Genomic DNA, 20,624 nt, shown 5'->3' with positions numbered 1-20,624 from the left:
CTGGATGAGGGCATGTGATGCTGGGGTTAAGGGTGCCCCACCCTTATCCAAAAGGCGGATAGCCTGGATGGTATACAAAAGGACAGAAAGAAGCTGCTTACTTCTTTGCTGCTTTGCTGCCTTCTGTTTGCCCTGCCACACCATGAACTATTTCTCCTCTATGATGTCTCTCTGCCATGCCGCTCTGCCTTGGATCCAACTGACTATGGGCTGAAACCTCTACAAAGTGTGAGCTACAATAAAATTTTCCTCCTTTAACTTTGGGTGTTGGGTATTTTGTCTCAGCAAGGAGAAAAGTAACTAAGACACCCAATCTCAAGCTGCATCCAAAAAGGAAGAAAAACCAAATTTAACAGTATAAAAAAGAATCAGACTTCAACAACCCTGCCTCAACGGAATTTCAGAGCAGGGGCTTCTAAAACAGAAACTCACCCTAACAGGCCATCTTTCTCCCAAGATGAGGGCCAGGAGCACAGGCTCTGAGGTGGGCAGTAACTGACTAAACTACCAGTGGCTGCTCCTTGTGAGTTGTGTGACTTCAAGAAAATTATTTAACAGCTTTGAGCCACTGTTGGCTCATCTATGAAATGAGAATAAAATCAATTATCTCGCAGGGGTGTTGTGACAACCAAATGAGCTAAGCACCTGGCAGAGCCTGGCACCTAGCAAGCAGCAAACATGGCATAGTTTTAAAAAGAAATCCATCTCTCATGCAAGCCCTCAGTAATCAGATCTTTGGATTACAGTCAACTTTTTTACCCTCTTTGCAAGTACAAAAACATTTAGGTCTCACACAGACACAAGAGAAGACCATGCACTCCTGCTGCTCAAAGTTCACCTCTGGTAAACAATACTGCATGTAAGATAATTCTGCCAACAGCAGCATGTGAGTCAGTAAAAAAGGAGGAGGATGCTTTGGAATTAGTTTCAGATGCCAGTACTCTCCCTGGTATCTTCAAATCATCAAGAACACTGTTAGTAGCCAAACATCTATTTACTAACAAACAAAACTGTACCAAGAGCAGAGCTTTAAGACTGAACCCAAACAATGCTTGGAACATAACTACCTTATGAAATCACCTCTTTGCATATGCTTTTCAGCCTCTGCTCGTGAATATACATGTTCTGCAGAATTTTAAGTGAATTTGTACATTCCATTGCTTTCACTTAATATTCTACCAACTATTTTCATGATGTTGCAGAATTATACATAATCATCACTTAAAATGACTGCACTAAATTCCACTGAACTGATTGGCAATCAATTACTTAACCATTTCTCTACTGAGTATTTGTAGATGCAGTGTGCTCTAACGGTAAACACAGTACAATCAGAAAGACAAGCTCTGAAATCTGGCTGCATTCAGTTTCTCCATCGAACCGAGCTCATGGAAAAGACATTTAATCTTTACAAAGTCCACCTCCTCACCTGTGAGATACCCTCAACACAAGCTTACTGCAAGAAGTCGAAAAAGAGATGACAAATGTAGTCTAAAATTTCCCTCGCTGTCAAGTTTTTGCAATTATACACTATATAGCTACAAACACCTGCAGGAATAGCTTTTTCATTCTACTGAGTTGTTTCTTTCAGATAAATTGCCCAAAAATGGATTATTGGGCTCAAGAGTAATTTTATTTTTATGGTTATCAAAATCTCTTTCCAAATGGCCTTCAAAAAGATTGTAAAAATTTACACTGCCCTGCCTGCCATCTGGCCAGGTTCTTTGGAGGGCATGGCCAGGACGTGCAGAAGTACGGGAACTCAGAAAGCACAAGACATGAAACAGAGGCCTCCTGCTACATAGATGAACCACTGTGCTTAACACTTACCCGACAGCCCCACCATCCATAAGCTAAATTGAACCATGTGTCAGACTCTATAAGGGGCCCTTGCTGTACACTGAGCTTCACAGACAGTGGCCACAACCCTCACTCTGCCAGCTAGAGTTGCTCCTCAGCTCTTCCACTGGTCTGCATCCCACCTGGTGGTGCTCTCTTGCCTTGGCCCAGACTCCCCCACATTTCCCTACTCTTACCCTTGCCTCAGTACTGCATCCGCCCTTGTGACTCCAGGTCTGTAAGACCTGTCCTCATTACAATCTGTCTCTCCCTGGCTACGCTATCTCCAGCCACCTGATTAACAGTAACCACGGCAGCCACCCTCCTGTTTACTGAAGACCTAATATGGCAGGCACAATCCTGGCATGCCACTGAATCCTCACTACAACCCTATGGGGTAAGTATTATTTTTCCCATTTTATAGGTAAAGCATTCAAAACCGACAGGTTTGTTTTCTCATATAAGATCACACTTTCATTCAATCAACACCTATTTATTAAGTGGCTTTCATCTTGCTCAGTTTGGTGTTGGGTACTAGACATACAGTAGAGGTGACTCATGTTAAACAAGTATACAGTTAAGGACATAATGGCAAACAGTTGGGAGATCCTTGATAGAAAGGGTGTCGAGTCCCTGGCAGAAAAGGGAACAGTGAGTTGAGGAAAGGAGTTAGGGTCAGCCTCCTCAACCAGGTCACATTAGAGCCAAGACAGGAAGGTCCAGAAGCCAGAGAGTCCAACAAAAGGGACAGAGGGTGTCCCAGGCACAGAAACAAGCTGGGTATGGCTGAGGACGAACAGTCTGGCTGGAGCACAGCGTACAAGGGGAGCGGGGCATGCTGAGCTCAGGGAGATAAGGCACTTTCCAGCACCCAGGGCAGAATCTCCTGGGCCATGACAAGAAGTTAAGGATTTAATTTCAAGGTCAAAGAAACATAAAAGGATCAGCAGAAAATAAAACCTGCTGGGGCAGAACCTCGGGACAGTGGCTACAGTGGAGAGAACTTCAGATTAGAGGAGATGCTAGTGTTTGCTAGGTACACAGCGTATGCCAGGCATCATGCTAGGGGCTTTCCATGCCAGAGCTCCTGAACTCCTCACATAACTCAATGAAAGACTCCAGCCCCACTTTACACATGAGCTTCTGGAAGCCATGACTCATGTCAGGAAGTGACCAAAGCAGACCGGAAACCCAGTTCTCACCATCCTCCACTCCATGTACCTGCACACCATGGCGTTCTAAAAGCTTCAGGGCTGTACAAAGAGGAGAGGTGCTGCTCTCTGTGGAAAAGTAATTCACAACACGGCCATCCAAGAGCAATTTTTTGGTTTGGTTTTTGATTTTTGAGGCAGAGTCTCACTATGTAGTTCAGCCTGTCCCTGAAGTCACTATATAGTCCAGGCCAGCCTCAAAATCACTGCAATACTCCTGCCTCAGTCTCCTGAGTGCTAGCTTTAGTTCACAGATGTGAGTCACCATGCCCGGCTCAAACAGCAAACTTAAATATTCAAAGCTCCTTGCCAAACCATGTAAGACTGAGCTGAGACCATGAATTTTCAACAAACAGGAATAAGGACCACTGAAAAAGTCAAGCAAAGGACAAAGACGAAGAGATCTAGGTGGGAACAGGATGTGACAAAAGTTTTAGCCACACCTAGCTGAGGGTTTTCCCAGTTTCTTAAGAGAAAATCCTCTTGAAATCAATCTTCCTTTGAAGTGTCTATTGTTCACTACGTACAGTTTACACACAAAACCTTTGACATCCAAACAGTCCATTTCTAGAAATTCACCCTAAAAAAAAAAAATCACATAACTGGAAAAAGATATATGCACAAGGATACTTATTACAGCTTTGTTTGTAATAGGGATAAATGAGAAACAACTTGAAATGTCCCACAGTAGGCAATTATGTAAATTATGATCCAATCCATTCATTTTAATGCATTTCTTATGAAATATTTCAGTCACTAAATAATGCCTTCCATTACTATTGAAATGAAAAAGTATCCACGTCATTCTCTGTCAAAAGCCAGAATTAAACTCTTCTATCTACTGATAAAGGCCGCTTCCCAGAGTGGATATACCACAGCAGACTAGATGTTCCTCAGTCCAATTTAAAAAAAAAGAAAGAAAGAAAGATGTCAGTGTCCAGAACCGGTCACAGCAAACAAGCACAGTGCTTCACAAAACACTACCTCCGCCAGGCGTCCTTCAGCCCAAGGAGCTCCCCACATTACCATCTAGAAAGGACCCGTGAGGTGGCTCCTACTTAAGACCAAACTGACTCACCAACTTCCCACCACCAGCCAGGCCTTTCACGTAAGTGATTACATTCGCGCTTGGGGGGAGCATGGACACTGGGTCACCAGGTTAACGACCCAAAGGAAGGCTCGCACGTCAATAAGCACATGCACAGCACAGAGAAGAGAGTGAAGGGACTTCTGCAGAGGCCTGGGTTCCGAGCCTGAGTAAGACCCCACCCCTCGGGACTGCCGGAGCCATGTGTCGAAGGAGCAGAGCGGATGTCATGAAGCCACAGCTCCTCCAGTGTGATGCCTGGCCCGTCTCTGTACATCCCTCGACCAACCGCAGCCCCTTCGCTCCCAGCTTCTTCCCTCTGGCCCAGCCCACCACAGCAGCGTCTACCTCATCACCTTGTCAGCAGCCTCGCTCCCCTGCAAACCCTCTTCCTCACAGTTGCCAGCCTAGGTAGTCTCTGAAAGCACAACTCTGGTCACTCCCACCCCCTATTAAAACCCGTCACTGGCTTCCTTTCACCTGGAGGACAAAACTCAAAGCAAGCAGTGTCACATTCAGGAACCCGCAGGATCCAGCCCCTGCCTGCTTCAGCGGCCCACTCCCCTCACAGGGCCTCACTCCGGTCAAAGGGAACTTACAGTTCCCTGAACCCACCCGGCTCTGTTGCGTCCACTCAATCCTGCATGAGTACTTGCAGCTGCAGTGCTCTCCCAGGCCTCTGTCTGCCCCGTCCCTACTCGTCCCTAGTGGTCTGACCTCCCCGCCATTCAGAGGCCCCCACAGCACCTGGCTCCTACCGCACTTCATCATTTCCTCTCCACCATCCCAATTAGACTCTGAGCCTCCTGACAAGGAAACACACCTGGTTTCAATCCACCGCAGATTTCCAAGCCCCCGGCAGGCAGACTGGCATCGGGCATGTATCTGAACTGCTCATTGCACGGATGAACTTGGGCAAACCACAAGTGCGCCTATGTCTTATTAGACCTTCACTAAATGCATCTACTTTTTTATTAGTAACATTTGCAGTACATAATGTTTACATTTATTGTGGGGAGTTGGTGCATTTACATAACACATCTTAATTCCTCTTTCATCCCCTATGCCTCCTGTGCCTCCCCGCTCCTTCCAACTCGTGGTGCCCGTCCCATTTGCAAAAGCTCTATTTCCATTTTTTTCTTCGTTTTTTTCCCACCCCCTTCCCCTCCCTCCCTCCATCCCTTGTTCTCCTTCCCATTTGAAAAAGATCCCCTACTTCCTATCATCTATCTCTTACTTTGCTCTTTATTTATAGTTTGAGTTTCTCATATAGGAGAAACCATGCCATATATTTATGGTTCTGTTTGACTTATTTCACTTAATGTTATAGTCTTGAGGTGCATCCACTGACTTATGAATGCCTTAGGTTAACCTTCTTTATGGCACAGTAGTACTCCATTGTGTATAAATGCCATGTTTTCTTTATCCATTCATCTGTTGATGGGCAGACAGGCTGTTTCCAAGATTCAGCGATTATAATTGTGCTGCTATAAATATGAGTGTGCACGTATCACATAATATGATGACTTTAACTCTTTAGGGACTAAATGCAACTGCTGATGACTAGAAGAGGGATAATCAGTTTGCCTTTAAGTCTAGCCCCCTTTAATATGTATGCTGAGAGTAAATTTAGCTCTAGAGGCCCAGGGATATAGCTCAGTGGCACAGTGCCTGCCTGACAAGCACAAGTCCTGAGTTCAATTCCCAGTACAAAAAAAAGAAAAAATTAGCTTCAGCTGCCAAACGCATTTCCTATAAGCACCCCACAGAAAGTTCAGCCTAGCACCACACAGAGATCTACTACACGAAACTGAGGCCAAATGAAAAATTTCAGTGACTTATAAAAGAGCTGAACAGGAGACACTGAAAACTGTGGTCATTTCAATTTCAGCTGCAGAATTTGCTCTTGAAAATGCTACAATAAAAAATATTAATGCCATAAAAACCTAACAGCAGCCAAAGGACCACAGTCATAAAGAGAAAACATAAATCCTCAAACATACTGGCATAGAAGGTTCTCCTTCACCTTCCAGTAAAGCAGGACTTAGGCCATCAAGAACAGTCTGGGCAAGAGAAACTAGAATCACATGGCAGAGCAGGGGAAAATGACAATAACAATAAGAAGGAGAAACAGCTAACATGTGGAACGTACTCCGTGCTAGGAATACATCTGTGCTTGTCCGCCCTCCCGACAGCTCCAAGAAGCCGCCCCCATCACTACACCCATGTTAAAGGAGAAGCAAGTCAGAGTGGCCCAAGGCCAGCAACCAGAAGTGGACACACAGGCAGTCTGGCTCTACAAGCTGTGACCCTCAGGCAGCGCAGACTGTCTCTGAGAACAGCTCTGCCACTTCAAGTCCCCAAGTCTCAGTTTCTCCTACATATAATAAAGAGAGGGATTCAGGGCTCCTTCCAGTTCAAAAGGCAGACCACAAAATGTGAAACCAAAACCTTACAATTCTGTTAAATCTTCCCATCTAGAAATAAAATTTAAAACTGTGCCCTTTAAAAACAAGTAACAGCTCTCTATCTTAGAACACTGCGTTAATATTAAAGGAATACATACAAAGAACTTGACACAAAAGGCCCAGCTCAGAGCAAGAGCTCAATAAACAGTAGCTATTATTACTCTTGTGATAAAACAGGAACAACCATTTAACAGCAGAGCATATTTTAATTATACACGATGCGGAATAATCAAATCTCATTCGTTTGAGGCCCCAGACCCCACAACATAGATCGCATTGTACTGCTGAAATTATAACAACTCAAAGCTCAGAAATTACTTGTTTCCATTAGAGATCTGACAAGTCATTTCTTCAATTGGTCACTGGTGGTTTGCAGATAACTATTAGCGGTAATGAGTATTCTAAATTAAATCCAGAGACAGTACCACTCTGTTCTGTAAAGACAACTGGGGAGAGAGAACATAATTGTGGAGCGCCCTTCTCTCTGTGTCCTCCGTCTTCTCTCTGATAAATGTCTCCTGTGTCTTGCATAGTATGGATTTCATTTGGTTACAAATGAAGAAGGGTCTAATTCTTCCCAAGATAAATGAGAGCGTTGAGCAGGTAACTTGTTAAAGAGAATTGGAATCGGGAAAATAACCTTATTTTCCTGTTCCTTGACAACAAACCCTCTCCATTAACAAATGAAAGACACAACACTGGAAGACATTAAGTATCGAAAGCCAAATGTATCACCAAGTGATCCATTCCCAGGCAACTGCCACAAGGGTTGTGTGGGGGCCACTCATATTCCATTCAACAGCAACAAAGTCTACAGGATGAATGGGGAGACACAAAGCAGTGCAAACAACAATAGCTTTAGAGTCATTAAAAACCTAGATCCAAATCCCAGCTCTGCCTTTTACATGTAACATGACTATAAACGGGCCTCTCCTCATCTTAACACCCCATACCTCTAAAATGGGGATATACAAAATACCTCAAGAGCTGTAGCAAAGACCAACCAGGGGCCATAAAGAACATGCCTGCGAGGCATGTTCTGTTAAATCTTTATTGTGAGGGCTGTGACAAACGTTAGCTCTCTTCAACTGTGCAATGTGCCACTTCCTCATCTTCGGGACACCAGAAATATGCGAAGGACCCAAAGCTGGATTTGCTGACCTTGTCAGAAGCAGTGGTAGCTGACTGTGTATGTATGGAACGAGCCTACGGAGAACGCCCAGGCCCTGGTGTTCCTCCCACCTCTGGTGTTACTCAGCTTAATTCTCACAAAACACAGCTCTCTCCCACAGCTGGCTGGACAGCAGCAGCAAACATGATTTGTGAAAAACAACAATTTGATATCTCCACTTACATTTTCAAAGTCTTTCATGTTCCGTGCTCGAGTAGGAGACACCTTTTCTTCTGGTGCAGTGGGGAGCACTATAAAAAGGCAAAACAGACAAAGGAAAACGTCATGGCATGCAAACATTCCCACTAGCGACTACCCCAGAGAAGAGAAAACATGCGGAGTTTCCACGGTGTACCCTGTTGGCGTTTTCTGCCTGTTGTGATTTACTGGTTTGAGACCAGAGAAAGGTCCAAGCCATTTTACTTCCAATGCTGATGAATGACGTAAACTATCCCCAGTGTAAATGTGCGTGTTGGGGATGAACCCAGAAAATACGCTGGACATGTGGCAAAACAGACTGTCCCGATGTGTACTTCCTCATCTTCACATGCCAGTAACAAAGCATGAGACAAAGCTTGTTGATGCAGGAGTTGACAACTTCGTGAAACACCAGACAATGAGTATTTTGGCTTAACAGGCCACACACAAAGCCTAAAATCTCTCACCAGCTACACAACTCCTCTTTTGCAGCACAAAAACAGCCACAGCTAACTCATAAACCAAGTGGCCACGTTCCACAAAACTTTACTCCCAAAAGCAGGCAGCGGGCGGGAAACTGCTGACCTCTGTTTTGAGTAAAAACTGCCGGTACCAACCTCTCCACAGCTTCCTTAATTCAATAAACATTTATGAGACACCTGCTCTGCATCAAGCACCACCCTGTGCAGTGGAGAAACACTGGTGAAGGAGACACTGATCCTACCCAGTCAAGTGGGCAAGACGGAGAGGAAAACAAACCGTTATCACACCTAGCAGAGTACCTGGTGCTTTGTAGATGTTCTGTAAATATGTGTGGAGTGAATGAATGAACTCATTCCCCCACCAAAGCTGCACGGAGAGCCTGCTTTCTGCCAGGCAGCTTTCTGGATGTGGCTGCGTCAGGAAACAAATGGAGTTTCTATTCTAGAGGGAAGAGACAGACAGTAAGCAAAATAATGGGGCAACTACCTAATACATTCAAAGGTAAAAATGCTATAGAGGAAAATAAAATGAGTAAGAATGGGAAATCCAGGGGTGGGGAGGAGACTGCAATTTTAAATAAGGTCATCAAGGATGATCTCACTGAGAAGACCACTCTGCAGGCTTGAAGAGAAGCAGCCAGTTTCTTGGGGTAGAACGCTCCTGGTGCAGAGGACCCTGGGTGAGAGTGTGCCCACTGGGTCTGAGGAACAGCCAAGAGGCAATGGCAGGAGATCAATAAATAAAGGGCACAGGGGAAGAGAAACCATGAGAGGTTTTGGAAGAAGGACTGCATCTGGCCTAAGGACTGAGTAGCCGCTAGTGGACTCAGAGCTGGAGAGTAACTGGAGCAGACTCACATTGCTCCAGGCTCCCTCTGGCTGCCTTGCAGAGAACAGACCATAAAGAGCTTAGCAGAAAAACAAAAGGACCAGTCAGAAGAATAATGGGATAATCCAGATTAGAGATCCTGGTGGTCTGCAGTGTCAGTGGATGAGAACTGGTTTGACTCCAGATATTTTAAAAGTAACCAAAAAGAATAAATAAAGTGAAGTGAAATATACAATGTTCAGAGAAAAAGCATAAGTCTGTAAGGCAAAGAAGGTGTTCTGAGCTAAGTTCTAAAGAGAGAGAAGGCAGGCACCAGGCTGATGGGGCGCCCAGCAAACAGCCCGGACAAAAGCTCAAAGGTGGGAGTGGGCACGGTGTTTGGAAACCACTCGGCAGAAAGAGGCTGAGGAGTGGGCTGGGCAGACTATGCAGAGCCCTGTACTGAGGGTGCAGAGGGCGCAGGGGTTTTCTTGCTCTTCAACTGGGCCATGCTGTCACCTGTTCTGTCATCCGAGATGCTCGCCGCCTGCTTTTTCCCTCCCTAGATCTTACTTAAGTCTCAGCTCCAACATCAGTTTCTCAGGAAACTCCCGCCTGACTCACACCAGGTAACTCTCTCTTACCCCTGCTCACAGCACCTCACACTTCTTCACTCCTGACACTGACAAATGCCTTCTCATCACTCTTTGACTGTGTTCTTAGCTTGAACGTAATGACATTCAATGGCGAATCCTAGTGCCAAGCCGAGGCTGGCATGGAGGAGTGTATAAAAACTTTTTGCGTAACTCACTTTGGAGATGAGAAAAAAAAAAAACACAAGTCAAAATATCTCTAAGGTATTTCAACACAGTTAATTAGTAGCACTACCCACACAGACACTTGGGATAACATTCGCCCATTCTCGCAATGAAAATTACGAGGCGTGCTTAGCCAAACCCAAACTGCAAAGTCTCTTAATAATCCAGCTTAAATACAGTACACTGCTTATTTACTCGGCGACATCTCCCATGGTCTCAGCAGTTATTTGTACAAAGGGCAGGCCCGTGTAGGAATGCTGGACCTCGGCCGGCAAATGGAATCCAGACCGCAGCTCTCCTGGGCCTCCAGGCACTCAGCAGTGCAGACTGCGCCTACTCACCAAATCCATGTCGGCTTCCCCGAAGTCATTCAGTTCAGCTAACACTGGCTGAATCCCACAGGCTTGGTAGCAGGAGAAAAACACTCGTGAAGTATAGTCTATTCACTGCTCTAGTGCAGTATTTGTGAAAGGAGGTGGACTGCAAATCAGCATGATGTGGAACGCAAAATACCACGCACCCACTGTGTGCCAGCAGGACAGGGAGGCTCCAGACCCCAGGACTGACAGCCCAGTCCCAGGCCTCAAGGTGCTCACAATCTACTGTCTACCCCTTGTTTTTTCAAGTGAAACCCAGCTGTGTATACTTACTTCCATTTCCCAAACCAGCACTGGTGCTGATGCCATCCTGGTCATCCAGAAAAGGAGGAACAAGGCCACTAGAAGAGAACATACAGGATAAGAGATGAGGTGGACTCTGAACAACAGAGACAGCTCAGAATGCCCGAACTGTAGGTCACAACCAGCAGGCCATGGCCATGTGGGCCACACAGCTGAGCTACCTGGGAGGCATGACGTGCGGAGCTTAAGAACTCAGGTTTTGGGTTTGCGTCCGGCTTTAGGGCTGAGTCCCAGTTCTAACACACAGTAGCTGGTGACCTGCAGCACATCCATTCACTCCCTCATTTATTTACACGGCACATGTTCTGTGTACCAAATACATGCTAGGTGCAGAGGCACTGTGCCGAGTATAAGCTACTGAGGTTTCTGAGTCTTCTATCATTCTCTGTCAGATGGCCATATCACACTAATGTAGATAAATGAGTTAATGTATATAAACACCCAGCAGAGCTAGGTAAGAGCTAAATAAGTGACACCTGTTACTCTTGTTGTCATGATTGCTGTCATTAATATATCAACACAACTCAAAGTTTTATGAATGTCAAACAAAAATGCAGAATTCACTGGTCCAAGAAGTTATATCTTGGTTGAGTCATATAAACAGGTAGAGTGTAGATATGGAGACACATAGAAAAGAAAACCATAAACAGGTGATATAATTTGACGTAACAGACACTACCCTAGATGCTACTCTAAGCTCTGCATGCACCTGCCCAAGCCTCCCTTCTTCATCTCTAAAGGGAGAACAGCAGCTATTTCATGGAGTAATTGGCAACTAAACAAGAAATGCTCAGCATGGTACCTGGCATATTGTGGGTGCTACATAAATGGGAACAAAATATCACTGTCACTGTGAAACATCTTGTGCTTTATAATTTATAAAACACTTACGGTTGTTAGCACTGCCCCATTCCCTGGGGGGGTCTGTGTATTTTTTCCAGAGAAGGCTCTGAAGACCAGACAATTTCAGCATCCCAGTCAGAGTTACAGGCAGCAGAATACCCAAATCCAGAACCTAACCCCCAATAACCTGTAAACCAGGAGCTGATGAACACTTGGCTTCACTAATTGACAGTTTGCTTTTTCTGCTTCTAAATCCAAATGCATTGTGCTCCTTAGACAATCTCCCCCAGTTGCCAAACTCTGGAGGTAGGATGTGACCTCCAGCTTCCACATCAAGCAAAAAACTGGAAAACTCATAAAAATTCAACATCAGGCAAATGATTATATAGAATGCATGTGCTTTAAAGATAACTGGAGGCTGAGGATGTAGCTCAGAGGCAAAATGCTTGCCTAGCACATGTGAGGGTTTGAGCGCTAGTATTGAAAAAAAAAAAAAGATAACTGGAAAAACTTAAATAGAACATGTCCTCAAACAAGGAAATATATATATATATATATACACACATGCCCTAAAAGCATCACAAATCCTTTTCTTGGAACTAGGTGGGCCATAAATACATAACAAGACAAAGGAGATATACTAAATTATTTACAGCCATGTACAGGGAAATGAGAGATGTTTTCCTCCCATTTAATTTTCTATAATTTCCAATTTCTTCCCATAAGCATCACTCCACTTTTTAAACTGAATTTTAAAAATTAAAGTCAACTTCAACCAACACCTTTCGCAAATGATGGCTCCCAGAACCAAGATCACATACCAGGTTACCGGCCAGGTGTAGCCTAAAGTCCAGTCCTACATCCTTAATCTGGGGTTTTCTCTACCACAGCTGTTACATGAACTTCCACTGGCTGAAAGGCCCATCCACAACTAAAGCCAAGGTCAATCACACCTGAAAACGACCTGGCAGGCAAAGCCAAAGATTTCGATCTTAGCTTCAAACAGGCAGTAATTTGAAGTTGCCAAATTCCCGCCTGGGCTTTACCTGCCCACTTTTAAAATGCTCTGTATCTCTGCAATCTGCATGGTTCAGTCAGTTCTGCCCACACCTCTAACCCAAACAGTTCTCTTCCCATTCTGATCACTCACACTTAGCTTCAGAAGATGGAGCCCCCTAACGCTTTGCCCCCAGGGGTGGGAGTGGCAGTGAGGACTTCCATGGCTACTGCTGTGGGTCAACTGCTTGCTAAGTGAATCAATGGTTTCACCGGAGCTTCACCACCGCGGCCTCCTATCTGGCACTACTGCTGCCCTAAAGAAACACTCTCTTTCCATGCTTGCATCTGCCAGCCACAACTGTCCTTTTATACCACAAAACCAACACGGGCCACATGTGTCGCGGAGAGCGTTGTAAGAGTCCGTGGATGGAAATGGACATCACATACAGTAAACAACATCAACAAGTGCACTTTTGTTTGTCTTGAAACAAGTCTTCTTTCATTCTGTATAATTTGTTTCACTATTCATTATTAATAGCTTCAATATCCACTTTTAATTAGAAAAAACATAAATACAAAAAATACAAAGGACTCTACAGCTCTCCGGGAGGGTACCCACTGATGTGACAAAGATGTCTCCTTCCAGACCTTGCACTGTCTATTCATAGGCATTGAGACACTGTTGTATTTTTGACTTAAGAAGAAAACAAATGCAATCAGAGTATATACATTATTCTGTGACATATTTCCTCTACTAAAGATGTGTCTTAAAATTGTTCTGATGACAGTACAAATGGATCTGCTTCAATGTTTTTAACTCCCACCAAGCATTCCATAGCAGTGGTTTTTTTCAAATTTTATCAACCATGATGCATACAAGCATTCTTTAATTCCTGAAATATTTTATATTCCGTTCTACTTTTTAAAAATTGGTTGCAACCTATGAAGTTGAATTTCACGAGCCACCTACGGGAGACAGTCTGAAAGACACATGAAAAGATGTGTATTTACCTGACCCTCTATGGATGACATTCAATTTGTCTCCAAGTTTTTCTTTTACAAACAGTGCTGTATGAATTATCTTTAGACAGGCCCCACTGTGCACATGTATGAGGACACATCTAGGACAGACTTTAGGATAGGTAACACGAAGAGGAATTGCTGGGTCAAAACATATGCACATTTTTTAAACCAGGCAAAGGTGTGAATAAACATTTCACCAAAGAAAACATACAGATGGCTAATCAGCACATGATATTTAATATCATGAGTCACTACAGAAAAGTAATCGATTTGGCAGTCAGATACCACATTATACCTCCACAGACAGCTACAGTCAAAAAGTGAGTTATTACAAGTGTTGATATGGATAGGAATACAACTAGAACCTTCAAACAGTGCTGATGAGAGGGACAAGTGGTATAGCCACTTTAGAACAGATTCTGACAGCTCCTCAAAACATTAAAGAGTTAACCATATGACCCAACAATTCCACTCCCAGTTAGATGTAAGTGAAAATGTATCTAAATGAAAATTTGTAGAGAAGTAAATGTTCATGGCAACATTATTCATAATAGACAAAAAAAGAAACATCCCAACTCCAATCAATATGAATGAATCAACAAAATCTGGTAGATAGTGTTATGGCTTGTATCTAGATGTCCCTCCCAAAGCCTCACGCAGTCATAGTGGGACCTTTTCAAGAGTGGCTGGATCTAGGGTGTTATGCTCGTATCAACAAGGTTATGCTGGGATTGATTCGTGGTGCGATGCTAGGATTAAAGCTGCCCACCCTGTGTGTGAGTGCTACCCAACGTAAAGCTGGATAGCCAGGAAGGACATAAGGGACAGAAAGAAGGTCGCTGCTCATTGCTGACCACTTGCTGCTTCTCTGCTACCTCAGTGCTGTGCTACCTCCTGCCTTGGAGCCAGCCAACTATGGACTGAAACTTCTACAAACTGTGAGCTCACTAAACCTTTCCTCCTTTAACTTTGGGTGTTGGGCAGTTTGTCCCAGCAATAAGAGAAAAGTAACTAAGACAACAGGTAAAAGAATAGTACTTGGTGATTAAAAGGAATGAAGTACAGATACCTGCTACCACCTGGACGGACCTCACTGGAGTTCACGTGCTGTGAGACTCCATGGCTATGAATGGTCAGAGACAAAAAGTAGATCAAGGTTCTGTAGGGCTGGGAGGGACAGCAGGCGGAGTACAAGAGTGGGGAGTGCAGCTGATGACACAGGGTTTCTTTCTGAATGATGAAAATGTTCTAAAAGTGATGGTTGCATGATTCTCTAAATATACTAAAAACCACTGACTCTGGGCGTGCTGGCATGTAACTGTAACCCCAGCTACTCAGGAGGCTATGGTAGGAGGATCACAAGTCTGAGGTCAGCCTGGGCAACTAGCAAGACTCTGTCTCAAAATATAAAATAAGAAGGGCTGGGGTATAGCTCAGTGTGAAGACCCCCGATTTAATCCCTAGTACCACTTAATTGGTTAACTAATGAATTAAAAATAAAATAAAAAGGACTGGAATATAGCTGAGTGATAAGGCACTAGTCTAACATGTATGAGACCCTGGGTTCAATCCTCAGTTCCAAAAGGGAAAAAAAAACATTGTTTTAATAAAAAAATTTTTAAGAACACTGAATGGTATACTTTAAATGGGTAAACTGTATAGCATAGAAATTATATTTTCTTTTTTTTTTTTCCAATTACTGGAGATTGAACCCAGGGCCTTCACACTGAGCTACATCCACAGCCCTTTTTTTATTGTTTGAGTCAGGGTCTTGCTAAATCATGCATATTGGTCTTGAATTTGTGATCTTCCTGCCTCAGCCTTGCATAGTAGTAGGATTACAGGTATGCACTACCACTCCTGGCTGTAAATTATATCTTGATAAAACTATTTTAAAAACACACATAGGCATAATTTTTAATGTTAACAGATAATGCCAAATTGTGTTCCAGAAAGACTATGCCAGTGGATAGTCTGTGCACAACTTTCCACAGGGACAGCAAGCAGTATTTCACTACTGAATATGGGGCCTATGTCACATGCTCTTCATTTTTTAAAAAACACAATGAACAAAATTAATTCATTCAACAAATTGTGGTAAGGCTCTGCCAGACACAATTCCAGGTGCTACAACACAGTGCAGAACGAACCAATGCTCTCCTTATACCTCACATCTCAGGACGCCCCTCAACCCAAGGCAGCAATTCTACTACCACCCACCTTTCCCTAGAAATGTCAGTCCACTATCCTATTTCCTGACCTTCTACTGAGTCCATGAAGGCCCTCTGCCCAAGAAAGTACAAACTGTGCTCAGAGCACAAAACGAACGCTTAATGGCCACGTGCTGGAAAGGCTCATAGGTAAGCAAGCCTGGGCTCAGACCTTAGGACGCTCACAGTGGGCAAAGCAGACTCCTGGACACACACGGAGGGAAGTGCTGAGTGCTATGGTACAGAGGATCCTCTCCAGAAACAGTGCATTGGGCATCAGTACAATAAAACTAGCTAACATTTCACACTCCTCCAGGCACTTAATATACATATTCTCACTTCATCTGCATGCCCTTCAATACAATAGGTATTATCGTTAAAAAGAAACTCAGAAGGGTTAGTTAAGTGATTTACTCAAAGCAACAAACCTAGGAACTGGCTGGACCAGGATTTATACCCAGTCATCTAGACCACCAAGGCCACTTTTCACACCACCAAGCAGGATTTAATAAAAGGTCTTCACTTAGGCGAGGTCCCTGGGGCCAGAACCTGGGCCTAAATGTCCCAGAGCCAAAGCTGTCCTGGGCACTCGCAGGCAATAAGGTTTGGAGGGAATGACACACGCCGTCCTAGTTCATCAAAAGTTTAAGAACAGACTGGACTACAGTGTAGTCTTTAAAACTAGGGCTTGGAAATTACCAAGCAGAAGAGGACTCCAAAAGTGGTACAGTGCAATAAAAAGTGAGATTTTACCTGAGGGATTACTCTCTTCCATTGTTATCCCCTCATGGAGGCCTTGCCTCTTAGGATATTTTGGATGCTCTTCTAAGAAACACTTCAGTCCAGAACCTCTGCGCTATCTTCCCCAAGCCCCCTCAATCCAAACTGGTTCAGAAAACTAGCTGGAAGGCAGGACAGGCTTTGAAGTCAGTAAGCATAGATTTTACATCCTGACTCCATGCACTCTTTTGGTGATCCCAGACCACGCATTTCAGCTTTCTGAGCCTCACTGGCCCCACGGAGCGAAGGGATAATACGATCACCTCAAACGATCACTGCTTATTCAGTGATCACTGCTTATGTGGTCACTGAGACCCTGATACCAGGTTAGGAGCCATATTTACAAAGACAAAAGAAAAGTAGTTCCTGCTCTCAAATCCGGATGACAGGTTAGTTAATAACCAACACCTCTAGTGTCCAATACAGAAGCTACTTAGCTACAGGAACCCACTAAGCACTTAAAATGTGGTTTGTCCAAATTAAGAAGTGCTGTAAGTATAAAATTCATGCCAAAGTTCAAAGATTTAGTAAGGTAAAAAAGGACACAAAGTAAATCATCAATGATTTTTTTCTACCAATTACAAACTAAAATAATCTATGGAAATATTAGGCTAAACAAAATATACAGTATTACTGAATTCACTGCTTTGGCAGGGTAACAGGGCTAAAGCACTGACCAAGCACATGTTGCAGTCCTGGGTTTGACTCCCCAGCACTACAAAAAAGAAAGAAAGAAAAAAATCATTCTTTTTCTTTTACTTTTTTTAAGGTAGCTGCTAGAAAAGTTCAAATTATGTACACTGGACAGTGCCAGCCAATAAAATTTCGTAAGGTCAGCTAGGATCGGTGACAGATAAAGTGATCAGGAAAGGTACAGAGGGCCTAGCTGAGGTTCGGGAATGGCAGTGAAGATTTCCCAGCAGTGACACCTAAATTGAGCTCTGAAAAATAATAGGCCTTGATAAAGCAAAGGGGAATGAGAGAGAGGCAGGGATGGGCAATTAGACAGGGGAGGCTACGGAAGTAGATGGCGCCAGATTATGAAGGACCCTGGAAGTCGCATTACAGACTTCCAACCTGAAGGTGGCAAGGAGCCACCAAGACTCCAGAATGGGTAAAACATTAGTTATCAGGAATGTATTCAGCACTTGGGCTCCGTAAAGGCAGGCAGAAGAAGGAAAGGAGAATGTTTGCAGATATGCTGAGGAGCTGGCCCGGGTCAGACACTGGGCTAAACCCTTTAAGAGTCATTTTAATTCTTATGCCATTTAATTCTTATGCCATTTTATAGACAACAAAAACTGAGGTTCAGCCAGGTATGGTACTACATGCCTGTAATCCCAGCACTCTTGAGAAGCTGAGGCAAAAGACCCAAGTTTGACCCCAGCTTGGGCGATATAGCAATTTAGAGACCCTGTCTCCAAAAATAAAAAGGGGTCTGGGGTACAGCTCAGTGCAAAGGCCCTGGGTTCAATAGAAGCAGCCTGTGAGGGTAAGATTTACAAATTAAAACCTTTCAAGCTGTAGACGTAAGGGTTATTAGAGATGTGAAGGATGACAGGGCCACCCAGGTGAGAGACGGCAGCAGTCATATACGGAGAATAGGGACAGGATGAACTTTCCCAGGATCCAGAGCTAACTACAAAGCGCCATCCTCTTTGTCTGATACCTATAAGGAGGTTCTCAATAAACAGAGTAAACATTTCCCAGATTTGCCCAAGGTAGGACCTTTTTGTACCTATCTTGCGGTCCAGGTGTTATGGTTTCTATTTAGATGTTCCCCTAAATTCTCAGGCGCTCTTAGGTGGGGCTTGGGGAGGTGACTGGATTATGGGGGTGTGATACTCGTCAATGGATGAGTCCACTGAGTTCACAGCTAAATGTGATGGTAGGAGATGAAGCCTAGTCAGAGGAGAGCCGCTGGGGGCGTGGCCTGGAGGAGTCTATCCTCCTCCCTTGATCTCGCTCTACTTCGCACTGCCATGCCATGAGCTGTTCCACCTCTGCCATACCCCTCTACCTGGGAGTCAGGCAAGACTATGGACTGAAGCCTCTGCAAACTGTGAGCCAAAATGAATTTTCATTCCTTACAGCTGTGGGTGTCAGGAATTGTGTCTCAGTGACACGCAAGTAACTAAGACAACAGACAAAAAAGTTAACTGTGCCCACTTCACACTTAATAGCATCTGGTGTGCACAACAAATAACAAAGCCATTCTCAAGTAGGATCTGAAAATAGCAGCTGCCTGTCTGGAGAGGAATGGATAAATACTGTGGGTTCTCAGTCAGGCCTTCTCTTCCTCTTCCTTCTACCCACTCTCCAACCAAAGGAGCCTGGAGCAGTATAGCACCCCATCAGGCCTCCAAAAAGGCCTCAGCCCCACCAGCAAAAAAGACTCCAACCACTTGAGCCACATTCACTGGAAGGCCAGTCTCAGTCATCGTTCCCTGATTTCCACTACAGATAGTGCAGTCTGAACATCTCTCAATTTAAAAATCCAGGGGCTGGGGATTTAGATCAGTGCCACAGCGCCTGCCTGGCAAGCGCAAGGTCGTGAGTTCGATTCCCGGTACCAGAAAAAAAATAAAAAATAAAAAGAATCCAAAATGCTCCCAATTCCTAAACTTTTTGAGCGCCAACATGACAGCTTCAAGTGGAAAATTTCACACCTGATTTCATGTGACAGGTCACAAAGTATGGGCACATTAAAATACTGTATCAAATTACCTTTAGGTTATCTATATAAGGTGTATGTGAAAGAGAGTATAAAGTATACATGAAACATAAATAAATTTCATGTTTAGACTTGGGTCCCATTTCCAATATATTCAAAAGAAATCCCAAATCTGAAACATTTCTGGTCCTAACCATTTCAGATAAAGGATACTCAACCTATGTTAGTAGTAGTAACATAACAACAATACAAAATCAGCTCTTCAGCATTGATGCGGGCATAGCTTCTTTTAATCTTCACCCTAATCCTACAAGGTAGGTATTACCTTAACCCAGTTTACAGATGGAAAAGCTGATCCAGTCGCTCTTATCAAGGTCACATACTATCAGTTTACAGCTGGATTTGATTGCAATTCTATCTCCAGCCACAGCTCCTAACCACTGCACCCCACTGCCTCTGTCCTAGGTGGCATTGTGTGAATCCATAATCAAAGTCTAAACATAAGGACTACACTCCCCATAATGAATGCGAACTCCCAAACCAGAATGAATTATCAAGTGTTGCAAGGTCCCCATCCCCCAAACAACCCGCACTAATGCCATACTCCAAGCAGTTCTCCCTCACCCTACTCCTTCATGCCCTTTCAAAGTATGTCTCAAAAAGGATCGACTGTAGGACAGATCGCGGACTCCTAGGCCCCAAACTCAGTCATCAGCATGGAGGACCCAAAAGAGAGCCCTAGATCCCACACTGTCGGCAGGTGGGCCCCAAGAGACCTTGCCCGAAGAAACCCAAACCCACACAATGCCCCTGGCCACACACCCTCCAGAGCAAATCACAAAGCCGGGTTAGAGAGAAACCCCATCAGTGGGAACTGCGACCCCGTTACCGCGAATCCCCAGTACCCGGGCCGCACCTGCAGCCACTGAACGTCCCGGGCAGAGTGACGTCTTCTTCCAACACGGAGTCCATCATGGACACAAAGGCAATGGTGGTATTAGTGTCTGTGACGGCAGCGCCACTGGTTTTCCCCCGGCTGTTGCGACCCGCCCGGCCTTCCAGGTCCCCGCCCCCTGCAACCCAGCTCTTGTGCAGATTGTGGCGGCGCCGCTGGAATTCAAACCGCAGCTGCCGCCATCTTTCCCGGCGCTTCTTCCTACGGAAATCAGGCGGGGTCATTGAGGCTCGCGCAATGAAGCCGACCTGCTAAGGCCAGAGGCCGGGCAGAAAAGCGTTGGTAGATGCCATCTTAACTAAGGGCAAAGCACTAACGTTTGGGTCGGCCAAATTAAGGCAAGAGAAGTTGGCTGCCATTTTTTATAAGGGCACCAAG

The 20,624-nt window shown here is 44.5% G+C and overlaps 1 protein-coding gene across 9 annotated transcripts in view; it reads right to left on the bottom strand.

The window, feature by feature from the left end:
* Positions 1-20,624, bottom strand: part of Cdk5rap2 (CDK5 regulatory subunit associated protein 2) — a 194,707-nt gene extending 174,083 nt beyond the window's left edge. For 3 of the 9 annotated variants that reach the window (XM_013513197.1, XM_013513194.1, XM_013513201.1), the window contains exons 1-3: positions 20,208-20,623; positions 10,733-10,800; positions 7,960-8,027 (exon numbers count right to left, since the gene is read on the bottom strand). In XM_013513197.1, coding sequence (XP_013368651.1) covers positions 7,960-8,027; positions 10,733-10,800; positions 20,208-20,470 — 399 coding nt within the window. In that variant the 5' untranslated portion in view covers positions 20,471-20,623. Of the gene's footprint in view, positions 1-7,959; positions 8,028-10,732; positions 10,801-20,207 lie in introns of all 9 variants that reach the window. The other 6 variants (XM_005382603.2, XM_013513195.1, XM_013513200.1 and 3 more) reach the window with 3 other exon arrangements.

This window comes from Chinchilla lanigera, unplaced genomic scaffold, assembly GCF_000276665.1.
Source record: "Chinchilla lanigera isolate Chin_1 unplaced genomic scaffold, ChiLan1.0 scaffold00018, whole genome shotgun sequence".
In the NCBI taxonomy this organism is placed as follows: domain Eukaryota; kingdom Metazoa; phylum Chordata; class Mammalia; order Rodentia; family Chinchillidae; genus Chinchilla; species Chinchilla lanigera.
This window is presented reverse-complemented; position numbering and strand designations above follow the sequence as displayed.